Source organism: Mastacembelus armatus, chromosome 8 (assembly GCF_900324485.2).
Source record: "Mastacembelus armatus chromosome 8, fMasArm1.2, whole genome shotgun sequence".
Taxonomy (NCBI): domain Eukaryota; kingdom Metazoa; phylum Chordata; class Actinopteri; order Synbranchiformes; family Mastacembelidae; genus Mastacembelus; species Mastacembelus armatus.
Window position 1 is genome coordinate 11,229,602 of NC_046640.1, and position 13,112 is coordinate 11,242,713.

General features: G+C 37.6%; 1 protein-coding gene across 3 annotated transcripts; it reads right to left on the reverse strand.

The window, feature by feature from the left end:
* stat3 (signal transducer and activator of transcription 3 (acute-phase response factor)) lies at positions 1-13,111 on the reverse strand. Of its 3 annotated transcripts, none has more exons than XM_026324334.1 (24): positions 12,900-13,111; positions 9,644-9,786; positions 8,963-9,206; positions 8,742-8,834; positions 8,528-8,609; positions 8,290-8,390; positions 7,578-7,729; positions 6,949-7,107; positions 6,683-6,775; positions 6,503-6,562; positions 6,336-6,365; positions 6,154-6,247; positions 6,018-6,065; positions 5,760-5,843; positions 4,784-4,882; positions 4,513-4,648; positions 4,374-4,426; positions 4,191-4,285; positions 3,901-4,040; positions 3,571-3,792; positions 3,443-3,485; positions 2,481-2,540; positions 1,327-1,424; positions 1-1,038 (listed from the first exon to the last, which is right to left on the reverse strand). In XM_026324334.1, exons 2-24 carry the CDS (start codon positions 9,769-9,771, stop codon positions 998-1,000), a joined length of 2,355 nt encoding a protein of 784 aa, XP_026180119.1. In that variant the 5' UTR covers positions 9,772-9,786; positions 12,900-13,111; the 3' UTR covers positions 1-997. The 3 variants fall into 3 exon arrangements, with proteins under 3 accessions (XP_026180119.1, XP_026180120.1, XP_026180121.1); XM_026324335.1 differs by having other exon boundaries at positions 9,644-9,793; XM_026324336.2 differs by lacking the exon at positions 2,481-2,540 and having other exon boundaries at positions 12,900-13,110.
* Position 13,112: the final 1 nt, after the last annotated feature.

The window sequence follows — 13,112 nt, forward strand, 5'->3', positions numbered from 1 at the left end:
TTTTAGTGCTAAGTTGTTTTTATTGCTTTCTGTCAAATAATGAATAGTTACAGCATAGTTTACAGAAACCTCTTGACATTTCGTGGCATGAAAGACAAACATGGCTTGCAATTAAACTCAGGGTTAATACTAATTTAATGGAAGGTAAAAGTCAACTCCTATCCACCTTACCATGTAGACTGGGTTACAGTAAAATATCTTTCTTAAACATAAATGCTTATTTTGATTACAAGTTAGTCCTAAAACAAAATTCATAAAATGATTTACATGTCTGGTCATATCAGGCACAAAGATATCAAATAGAACAACTCACATGATCACAAAATTAAGATGGAGTGACAAAAGCAGTTTTCAGAGCACCACTTGCACATACTTTTCTCATAACATTTGAAAACACCCTTGAAAGTGTGAAATTCCTTGTATTTTCTTCCTACTGTACAATCTTTAAACTTTTCAAATGGCTTTGGGATATAAAACAAATATTACATTTTTTTGTAAATAAAAAAAATAATTGAAAGATAAACCATTTTAAATGCAGCTTGGTTACTGAACATTTGGCAGGAACTAAAAATTTGACAGAATACTGAGGAAAAAAAACATAGCTTATACAACAATTATTCTTGTCAAAGAAAATAATCCATGAATTTTGAAGCATTTTAAAAACCAATAAAAAAAAAAAAAAAAGAGATACATCAAAGTAACTAAAGACATCTATGAAGGTGGAGAAGTATTGAATGGGAGCAGGATGCTGTTTAAAATACAACAGGTCAGTATCAATCAACAATTTCATACACTACATGTGTATGGTCAAATCTAAGTAAATGACCATTTCTTTCCCTTCTGTATGAAAGTGAACCATTTTTACACAGGAACAAGAAACTGTACAGGCAGAACAGAAGATAAGATAAGAGAAATCATCATCAAACCCTCTATCAATATAATATTGAATTCCAAGAAAGAAACACAAAAAGAAAATCAAGAAAGTTGATAAATGTCTTTACATAGGGGATGCTACATCCATGTCCAGAGTGAGTGAATCTGTGGAAGAAATCCACATACAAACTGTTAACATCAGGTCAAGCTATTTATTAATGTATGTGTGTGTTTGAGCATTAGCCCCTGATAGGAAATACATTTCTGGAACATACAGACAGGCTGCTTTTATCATCCTAGTTTTAAAGACAAGTTTAAAATTAGGTTGAGGTTTAAAAAAAGTGCTGGGCTTTATTATGTAGCTGTACAGGTTAAGGTCAGGAAGTATAGTCTTGCAAAGTCTGTCGATGAGTGTCCTTATAAGTATACAACTACTGCGAATATATGACTCACCCAAATGTCCAGGGTTAGCTTCAGCTTCATTATGCATCAGAGAGTCGAGGGTACGAGGTGACATGGGGAACAGGTCACTGGTGTTTCCAGAGTTTGTGCTGTTTAAAAAAACAAACAATGGGACAAAATATATAAATAAAAGTGACAAACCTACTGTCAGCCATAGACATGCTTAAACATGGATTACTGCCATTCGTGTTAGTCAAAATCCCTCAACATACATTTTTGCCATCATATATTATGACAAGTGGTAAGCTAAGGGCCACCTAATAACTTGTGTACGTCTGTTTTGTCTTCACCATACCGACTGAAGGACTACTATAAATAAAAGACTACAATGTTTAAGAGACAAATGAGTGGTTAATAAGTGCAAAAGTCATTCCAGCGTCATCATGAAGGATGAACAGCATTCATGTCAGTATGCAAAGTCATGCCCCCCAAAAACAGAGCAGATGAAAGACGGGATTGTTCTGTGGTAAAACGCTGACAAATCCTGAATGGACTAAAAACCACAATATATCACAAATTAAAAGACTGGGCAGATGCTGCAGATGTTGCCTACTGTTTCCGTCTTTGAGGCAGTGCTAAGCACACTGACACAAAAGGCTTTTATGTTTAACATTGAACTGATGTTAATGACAGCTACTTAGCAGTCAATATCACAGCAGTTAATGATTTGGACAATGGATGTGAAGTGGATTGAACAAGCCATTACTCAGCCTTTTTCTTCAGACTTAAACATTTTCCAGTTTCTTTCTTCTTTCAAAGTGAAAATATGTTTGCCCTTTTTTGTTCTTCTGAAATTATGAATTGATTTTGAAATATTTCATAAATAAAACTGCTGTCTTCTGAAATCTGTTAGCACTTTTCCTCAAACACCAAATTATTTTGGACGGTTTAATCCACACAAATGGACTTTGTCCAGGAATTATGAAACTTGTCTGGGAAACAGCATGACCAGAACCAAATGAAAAATAGATGAAAGACAGGAAGATGCTCTTGTATGTGGACTAGGGTAACTGGCTGTGAGTTGGAAACACAAACAGGAATAATGTAGGTTGGAGTACTGCACCAATATCCTTGGAACCCACCAATCAAACACACAGACAAAGATGCACACCCAGCCCTACATGCCACTTTCCCCCAGCGCCTACCATGGGAATCCGTTCCCAAGCAGCTCACTGTCCGGCAAGTCCATGAACACGGAGGGACACCTACGGAGACAGGTCAGGATCTCACTGAGCAAACCTCACAACCCACCAGCACACCACCAAACCCACTAATGAACCAAAGCAAACATGGCTGACTGGCCTGGACTGTGCACACCCCTCTCTCAGCCTCACACGATCACACTCACCTGCAGCTGATTCTGACCTTTCTCAATTCTTTCCATTTCATTATCTCTTCAGTTAATCTCAGATATTCAGTGTAAATAAACATGAAATCTTCTACATTTTAACATTTCTAAATATCTGCACCTGTAAATAAATATTAGTTACTACACATATCAATTTCAGGAGTTGGGTTGTTGTTGTGATGTCTTTTTGTTGTATCAGCCCTGATCACAATAAAAGACATGTCCATTTAAATGTGAGGAAAAAAAAAAAAAAAACTCAAAGTGCGCAACAATGCCAATGAACAAACGGCACCTTGTCCTTATACGTATATATAAAGAAAAGATGATTCATTTGGAGTTCAGATGTTTGCCAAAAGCTGAGAGTAAAATTTTTTTTTTTTTTTTACTGTTTTTATTTAGCCCATGTACCTGATCTACAGAAATCCAAGTAATTATTTGCATATCAAATTAGAATTCCCATCATTGAAGACACAAGCTCTCTCTGCATATAACTGGCTGCACAGTGCTTTGCATGAAAATGGTTCCTCCTGTGACTGCAGTGCAAACAATGTTGTTCTCTTTTCTTTGAACACTTGTCATATATGCACAAAGACTTTGAAAACGAGAAGTGTAGATCTTGAGCAGGAACATTTAGTCTTTTGTAAAAGGAAACATACATAGGAAATAATGCAGGACACAAATAGATGTTACTGGATTGCTTAAGAGCTTTCCTGTAAATATTTAATTCTTAAAGATAAGGAAAGACTGGCAAATACTTACGGGGTAACGCAAATGAACTTTGTCTTCAAGTATGGCTGAATAGCTGTCAGGGAAAAGAAAATGTTAGCACATGCCACAAAAATTACTGACTAGAATTTTAAAAAATGCAGGAGAAGACAGGAACTTACTGCTTGTAGAATCTCCACCCATTTCAGGTTCAGGAGCTGCTTCTGGCCTACAGTATTTCCCAAAAGCTTCCTCTTTGGGGATATCGGGGTAGAGGTAGACGAGAGGTGAAACCAGAATGTTGGTTGCATCCATGATCTTGTAGCCCATGATGATGTCGGCAAAAGACATGTTGTTGAGCTGCTGTTTGGTGTATGGCTCCACTGACTGGATCTGGGTCTTTCCTGTAAACGCACAAGGAAGGTCAGTTTTGCAAAAAAAAAAAAAAAAACAAAACAAACAAACAAACAAAAAGTCCTTCAAAATATTACAAAGGCATTAAAAATACTCACCACTTATGTCTTTCTCTACCCATGTAAATGTAATTCCTCCCTCCTTGCTGCTCTCACTAAAGCGCAGCAGAAAAGTGCCAGGAGGTTTTGGACTCAGAATAGCTCTCTCCCTCTCCTTGCTGATAAAGCCCATGATATACCTGCGGACAGAAAAGCAACAGGACATCAAAAACATGCTGAAGTTTAATATAACAGATATTTCAAAACTGCCCATTATCAAAAGATTCTCTACAATATGAAAGGTGGGGAACAATTTCAGTGACTACTAGCGTAAAGTGAAAATGTCTCACCCTTCATTCCACAGTGCCAGGATATATTTCTTCACCAGGTCAATGATGTTGTCCAGCCAAACCCAGAACGAGAAGCCTTTGCCAGCCATGTTTTCCTTTGAAGAGGAAAGAAAAAAATAAGTCAGCTTGAAGCAATACAATAGCAAGATATACTGAAGTGTATGTGGCCAGTAGATGAAGTACCTTACAGAACTTGGCCCAGGTGATCTGACAACCAGAGTAGTTCACGCATGGCCCTAGATTGACAATTATCATCACATATTAGTTTATGAATCAAAGCAAAATTAAAGGTTTCTGAAGAGCTTCAGGAATGTTATCTCACCTAGTAATTTCTCAGCCAGAGTGGTAAGCTGCTCAATGGTCAGGCCTCTCTTGGTGGTGGAGGAGAACTGCCAACTTAGCACCTCAGCTACCTGGTCCCACGTACCCACTGGTGGTTTGGTGAAAAAGTTCACATTCTATGTGGAGAAACCCAGGCCAACAAATTAAAATTACTAACAAAAAAATGTAAGTTAATTTAAACCAATCCACAAGGTGGAAACATTGTCCACTGACAAAGATCAATCATTTTCCACCAGAGGGTGCTGTCTTACCTTTGGGTGGTTAGTGAGCATATTGTACCACAGAATGGAGGCCCAGGCATTGGGCATCTGACAGATGTTCGAAATGACTACCACAGGCAGGGAATGGGTCTGCATAAAGCAAAAATGAATTTCTGATAAACTTGCACAACGACGTAAAAACGTCCCTACTTCTATTTCAGTACACTGTTTCGTTATCAGACTTCTGCAGGATTTCCTCTCATTAATACTGCTCTTACACCTAGAAGGTAAACAGCTGTTCATAGCACAAGATATACTGGTATAAGCATTGTCATTTATTGAGTAACCCACACAGACACCATATCTCAAGATCATGGTTGGATGTATGAATGTGTGGTATTGCTCATAAAAGAGAGGTGCAATAATAACATATACTAAATTATAATAATGGAAATTTACTATATAAAACTAACTTGTCACACAGCCTGTCTTTGCAACAATCAAACACTATCATAAAGACAAAAATTATAATGTTACAGATGCTACGAATGTTCCTTTAAGACAGACGGTTTGTCATGTTTTTACACATGCACAAACACCTGTGGATGGACATTCTGCGTTGTACGAGAGGTTTAACGAAATCTATAATGCAAAATACATTAGACAAAGTTAACTTAGTCATAACATTCACTATTATGACGCCAGATTACCGGCATATCTAAAAAATAATTGTTCTTTGTCAGAGCCAGTTTGTTTTGAGAACAGTAAGTGGGGTCAGGTCAGGTAACTGGGTGGATGTAAGGGATATATCTTTAAGTCAAAGCTCTGTGTTGACAGTCTGTGGAGGCGGGAGTCTTTGTTAATGACTCATTTTCTGCTGGCTCTTTTCGCACGATGTGTGAAAGAGCAACCCTGCATTTATGCTTTAAGTGTTTTTAGACTTTTGGTGACTTCTAGTGCTGTGTGAAGGTTTTACTGAGAAAACAGAAATGTTTCTGAGCTTATGAAACAAAGTGGTGCCACTCACCTCCAGATCTATCTTCAGGCCTTGATGATAAACTTCTGTCTCAAAAGTGATAAGATGGAGTTCCTCTGTCACAATCAGAGAGGCCTAGAGAAACCAGATGTTTTAAATATCTATACATTAAGAAACAAAGTCTATGAACCATTTAAAATGAAGAGAGATCATAAAAAACTATCATGCTTACACATATAATAAAATGTTTAAAAAAAACTGAGCATTAGATTACACACTGTCCCAGCAAACGTTAGAAACGGTACTTACATCGCTATTAGTCCGTCCACCATTACCGCACCTCTGTTCTCTCAGGGTCTGTAACAAACAGGAAGTCAGTGCTCCAAAGCTGATTTTTGTCAGAAAACACTGTCACTTTCAAACAATATGTCTTTCAATAACTCACCAAGTGTTTGAACTCTGCTGACAGGCTGCCATTGTTAGATTCCTCCATGTTCATAACTTTTGTGTTGGTACCGAGAATGTTAAACTTTCTTGACCTAAGAAAATGAAGGAACAGATGAAAGTCATACTCTCTTCTGAAATCAAAACTTGTAAATGTTCAAGGTATCGTTCTTAAAGTCTTACCCTCGAATTGCTGCTACATCCCCAGATTCTCTGAAATATAAACAATTGATATCAGTGAAGAAGTAACCTCCCATAAGACCTTCAATCAAATCAGTGTAAGACTGACTTTATATTAGACTAAATATAAATGTTAGAATGCCCAGATTAGGAAAAAATGAATAACTCACTTGTCAATGCAAACTTTAATTTTCAGCTGGTAATTGAGTTCAGGAAACTTAACCAGTAACCTGGAAGAATAAGATAAACATATTTTGAATATAAAACTGCTGTTATGCCATATGGGACACACAAATGGTTACTATTAAATACACCTTGCTTCTGATATGTGTTGCAAGCTTGCATCTCACCTGACTTTATTTGTGAACTGTACTCCTGTTTTGATGACCAGCGGTCTGTCTGGATGCATGGGCATACAAGGCTGTCTTTCAACAACAAAAGCACTAGAAAACGAAAGTGGTCATGTTTCAGAGAAGACATTCAGTGAAATACAATAAAATAAAAAAAGTCCAAAGTCCATGTGCTTATGGTTCAGAGTTGAATGATCATAGTGCAGTTCATGGTCATGGTCAACAGTCTGGGCAGGTGCACAGCAAAGATTGATCACATGCAGTACCTCTTCATGAGGTTCCTGAAAAGGGCCACGATCTTCTCCTCCAGGGCAGGTCGATGCTGAATGATGGGGTCTCCTTTGTAGGACACCTTCTGTTGAAGTTCCTCCAGCTTCTTGATCTGCTGACGAATCTGAAGCTGGGACTCAGCCAAGGATGTGATCCTGGTTAGAAAATTAAACTCAGCACGTTAGAAATCTTGATGAAAGATACTGAGTGTACAATAATGATGGTTGTGCACATTACAGCAAAAAGATTTGTGTTGATGTCTGCAAGAAGGAAAATCACTCTGAAGGATAAGTACAACAAACTCGTAAATGACAACACTTAATACTTTACTTGCCAACGTGATAACCACTATTTACATTACTAGAAGAAAACCCATAGTGGAGAATTACATTTTATCAGCTTTGTGTAACCAGAGTAAGGACATCATTTGTGGATTCTCTCATGTTTTTAGATAAGCAGAGCAGGTGCAACCATGTGGATGAACTTTTAATCCTCCAACAGGATCATTATTACAAGTATAATCTATCAACAAACAGACATTTTTTTTTTGTCTAAACTTTTACACTGTATGAACTGATCACTGATCATTAAGATGGCAGCTGAAACTGTTTGCATTCCTGGTTACCATGTTTCGAGGCGATCCAGGCAAATGTTAGGTGGACCTCCAATACAGGCAATTTGCTGTCTTCTCTTCCAGTCTGCTAGTTCTTCATCTGTGAGGTTCTTCTGCACATAATCCATGGCAGTCAGCAAACCTCCCATCTCTGTGACGATTTGCTATAAGATAAGGACACAGCATACTGTGAGCATGCTTATCTGTGGTCTAAACCTTCTGTACTTTTTAAGGATACAAACAATGAATTTTTGTTATTATCTTGGTGTAAGACATATTTACTGCTCAGCACAGCCTACAACTTAAAATACGTCACATTTTCAACCATATGTTTATAATTCTAAAATTATTTGTTATAATTACTATTAAAAATCATCATTGTGGTTAATGTGACTGGTAAGTTTACTCACAGTGTGTATTGTCTCTCAGAGGCAGAATTTCTACTATTCCTCATGGTTTGCTTTTAAAATTTTATTTCATATAAAGTAAAAAATAAAGACCTTGCAGTATCAATTACATACGCATGTGATGGCAGGTCAGCTCAAGCAGGGTGTGTACCTATAACACACCACCATGAACCTAGATGTGTTGTTTCATCTGTATATAAACACTGGCTAAATTTACATTTGCTACACATAAACCTTTTATTATCCTTGCATTTCAATGATTAATTACTTTCTTGATTTCTCATGTATTTCTGGTTTAATTTGGCATAAATACTCACCCTCCTGAGCTGGTCCAGGGCGCTGAGCATCTGCTCAAGCTGAGCCATCTTCTGTCTAGTAGCAGCTGCCTGGCTATTTCCATTTAGGTCCTGGGACAACTCTGGAAAGAGTGTAGACATATTTAATTTAAATAACCTATAGCAAAAAAAAAGTTGATAAAAGCTTTTTGGAGCTATCTATCTCAGACTGAGGTAAAAAAAAAAGATGAAAGTTATAAAAATGTTAATTAAAATATACCTCCTTGGCTTTTCAGTGTCTTATAATTAAAGTCAAAGTCATCCTGTAGGTTCTCCAGCATTTTCATCTTCTGTTCCATGTCCTGTAGAAAAAAATATGATTTGTTTATAAATTTACATCAAAGTAATTATTTATAATATTGTGTATTTTCATATTATTGTTTAGATATAATTTTTTTTTTTTTTAGACCAGTGAGTCTTTGATGGAAATTTACCTGTACTCGCTTCCTGATGTCTTGAAGGTTGTGCTCTAGGATCTGCTGTTTCTCTGTCACTACTGTACCAGTGGGATGGGCTGCCTGGCCATCCTACAAAAAACAGAAATGCTACCATCATCAACCATAGTGCTAAACCACATCAACTGCTAACGTCATTACTGCATGAGAGTGAATTCTACATATGAAGTCTAAAGCTATACTGATATATGTTTCTGTACCTGTGCAGCAGAGGTGGCAGTCTGCAGGAGCCTTTGCTCCTCCCACAAGCAGCGGGCAACAATACGTGCAATATCCATGGGCTTCTCCAAGTACTTGCTCTGCAGGTGCTGTTTAATCCTACGCAGGTTGTGTTGGTAGAGTACATTGTTCTCCTGCAGAAAACGGCTATACTGCTGGTCTATCTCTCCTAAGAGGTTGTGGAACACCAGTGTGGCATGTGACTCCTTATTAGCAGCATAAGCCCTTGTAAAGGAGAGGACCAGATAATACCCATCCATTATTCATGTCACCTTCACAACTGGTTTGAACAGACAAATTCAACAGAAAGTTTAACACCTTTTTGTTATGCTAAGATAAAAGTAATAATTTGGCTTTCAACAAAAGACAAACCTCTCTTTAAAGAAAGTTTCATCTCTCAGCACAGAGTGGGTTAGATGCACCATGACACATACTATGCATGTAATCCCTGTATTGTTGTCATGAATTCAGAAGAAGGCATGATAAGGAAGTGGGTGACAATAAATGTTGAAACAGTATCTTTCTACATGGCAAGTTGGTGAGTGGCCAACTGCCCGTGTAGAGCAAGTGGAGGATAAAAGCGCTTTCAAAGTATATGTTAGCAAACAGGAGAAACAAAATGTGCTTTTAAAATAGTGCCCAATCATTCAGTTATTTCTTACCAGTCCTGACTCTCAATCCAGGGGGCAAGAAACTGCCGCAGCTCCATGGGGAAGCTGTCGCTGTACAAGTGGTAGAGCTGCTCCAGATACCTGGTTTCCAGCTGCTGTAACTGGTTCCACTGGGCCATCCTGACATGCACCTCCTAAACCCTACACAAAAAGAAAGGGGTAACAATATAAACTAAACAGAGCAAGAGAACAAAAACTAAATAAATAAAATAAAATAAAATAAAATAAAATAAAATAAAATAAAATAAAATAAAATAAAATAAAATAAAATAAATCACATGCCTTAAAGGAACACACTGACCACAGAGAAGTAGCTAAAAATTGTTTTTCTCTGAAAATGATGACAGGCCCATAACATGCTTCTTTTTCAGCACATGCACTTCCTGTTCAGTGAAAATCTACGCCTCCACCAAGAAATATAGGTCGACATTAACAGCTGTCACCTCCCTAAGCAGAAAGAAGTTAATGATCTCTGGCTGAGGCTTTGTCCCCAACTGTATTACTAGAAACAATGAAAACCACATTTCCTTTTTCTTAGCTGCTGAAGAGATACTCTAGGTATGAATTATGAACCAGAAAACCCTATATTCTTCATTATAATAATATTAATTTTCTAAGGGACATAATGCACATTGAATAACTGTCACTTGCAGACACAGCTACACTCCATCAGATCCACATGAAAGGTTCTAGCAGGCTTCTCATCTTACAGTTTCCTAAAGGGCTTTGGACTGCACACTAACAATAACCACACAGTAAATCGAACAGAAGGTTGTCTCCCCTACCATCTGTAATGTATTGAATTACAACCTGAAGCCATTGTTTAGGTCCCTTACATAACTTATGGGTACTGTTAGATTATCATCCTAAATCTGAGTGGTGTCACTGCATGATGCTGTGTTGGGGCAAAACCTAAAAATAGGTAGATGTTTACCAAAGCTCTGATCTTTATTAAGTGTTGATTCAGAAATGTTCTTCACAATAAACTACACTGTGCTTTCTGTTTCCAGAAGCTAAGACACCACAGAGTGTTGTTACCATTTGATAAAAAATAAAAATACCAGCTAAATATTCAACATTGCTCACACTATGCTTGATAAAACACAACTTGATCTTTAGTCCAACCTCATTTATAAAATTAAGACGGACAGGGTAATATAAAAATGTAACCCATTAAAACACCATCACTAAACACAACCTCAATAATGAATATACACACACTGCCACATACAAGTGTAACTGCTTTATACTGATGATGGCTTCACTTCATTTCATTGAGGCCACAGTCACATCTAAAAGAAATTAAGCCTGTATTAATTTTTGTTTTGTGACAACTCAATATATCCCCTGTATGAAGATTATATAGATATACCCAATAAACTGGTAACGAGAAGGTTCTGTGTTTCTTAAGGACAACCTGAATCATGACGTTACGTGTTCCAAGTTTCATTTTAATTATTTTAGTCTCTCAAAGAAGCCACAGCAACTCAGTTAAAACAATTATTCTCACCTACATCATATGGATTGCAGTTGGCTTTCGACAAAAATGAGACAGTTTTCATATGACCCACGTTCCTCTTTCAATGACAAATGAAAACAGTGCACCTGGATGGTGTGAATTTCTGATTTTGTGAAAACCCTGACGGGGCTCACATCAAAGCACAGCCGAGTCATCGTCAGCGATGAGAGGACTCCTTTCAGTTTTTCATTAACAACTAACCCTCTGTTCTTGGTGAGTTTGGGTTGGAATAGTATTTTATATTAAATGTCTCTACTGTTTAAATAAACCACATAAGAGGAGTCTAAGGTGGTCAGTAAGTTCAACCTGTGACTTTTACTGTATAAAGCATTTCCACTACCCTCACTGTGTCAGTGTAATGTGCTTAATTACAAACTGGTAGTGGACCTCTGAACTGTGCAGGATAATCAACGTCCCAGTTTGCACCATCATGTAACTGGCATAAAATAATTATTTTAAAACAATATCTGGCACAGAATGATGCCACGCAGTCACAGCTACACACCCTTTATAACATGATAAAGGCAAAAGTTTATTTGGAGGGTTAGCTGATACTTTATGTGGGCCCAAAAAGTCTGAAGCAAACAGGCTGTTAATAAAATTACTTAGACATTGTGTCTTGGTCCCATATATTATAAATGAAAGCCTTAGAGACCCTTTCCCAAATATTGATCCAGGTGAAAGCAAGGATTGTGTCTAAACAGCAAATCTTTGTCTTTGTCAGTTTCAGTTTGATGATAGGCAGGCAGGCTTAATATTATTAAAACTGCCAGGCCTGCCAGATATGTGCTGTTTGTCCAGTTTCCACTGCTTGGAAGCCATATGCCACTAATGGCCTAGCACAATGCAATTCCTCAAACCATGCCACAGATATTCCAGGAAGTACTTCCTTGAACGAACAAAGAAAGCCATAACTGTGTCAACCTTCCAGTTTTATGATATTTCTCAACACAGATGAATGTAATTATGAGTGTAATTGCAGTCATGTATGCCATGCTGTGAATGTTAAAACTGAACTCTGTCAATAGTGTTACAGCTGCTTTACTATATCACTATGGCTCAACATCTGCACTGGCTGCATTAAAGGCAGTACTATGAAAAATCACATTCTTCTGGAAAAAAAAAAAACAAGATGTAATAAGAAATGAATGGGAGAAAAACGTGTCAGAGATGTTGGCTTGGAGCTGGGATGGAGATGGGCGTGACAATTCAAAGCTAACACAAAACAATAAACTCAACTTGAGGAGCACTGGGTCCAAAAACACAAATATGCATTCCGGCAATACTTGAGTTACTGTTCAGTCCTGTTTAACCACAACTGACTGTGTGTGTGACCATTGTAATAAGGAGGTCATCCAGAGCAACTGAGCAAAATAAAAAAATAAATCCATAAATAAATAAAACATTATGACGAGAACAGCACTGAGACTCTTGTTCGTCCTGCTTGTAATAATTTCACCTCCAACCCGCCTATGAAGAACTGAGTAGTTTCACTTAAATCGCTCTTTTTAATTACTTATGTAAGTAACACTGTGGACACAATGGTTTTCCACTATGAATAGCCTGTAAGGTAGGAACAGTGTTGCAAATTGCAGCTTTGACTTTCAGCTTTTTGAAAATAAAGGTAGAAATGACCTATGTGGTGACACAATAATGAAAACAACCTAACGGCGGGCCACACAAAAGTGTTTTAAAATCCCAAAAGCAGAAGTCGTTATAGTCGCTTACCTAGTTCGTCGTCACTCCGTTGGGAAGTTTCACCGTAAAAAACTGTAACCCTTTCTACCAAAAAGCACTGACATCGACAGTCAGTGGCAACTTTTCTAAAAATTGAACACTCGAAAATGAGGACGAAGACGTAACTCTATCGCACGGGAAACACGCTCAGTCCTTTTTCACCCAACCCATCCCCAACATTGCAGTCTTTCCAGCCAGACAAAC

Coding starts and splice junctions, on each gene's coding strand:
- stat3 (XM_026324334.1), bottom strand. CDS start 9,771: ATGGCCCAGTGGAACCAGTTACAGCAGCTGGAAACCAGGTATCTGGAG. Junction 6,776..6,948: donor TTCAGGAACCTCATGAAGAG/GTACTGCATGTG, acceptor TTCGTTTTCTAG/TGCTTTTGTTGTTGAAAGAC. Junction 1,425..2,480: donor CTTGGGAACGGATTCCCATG/GTAGGCGCTGGG, acceptor TTTTTTAAACAG/CACAAACTCTGGAAACACCA.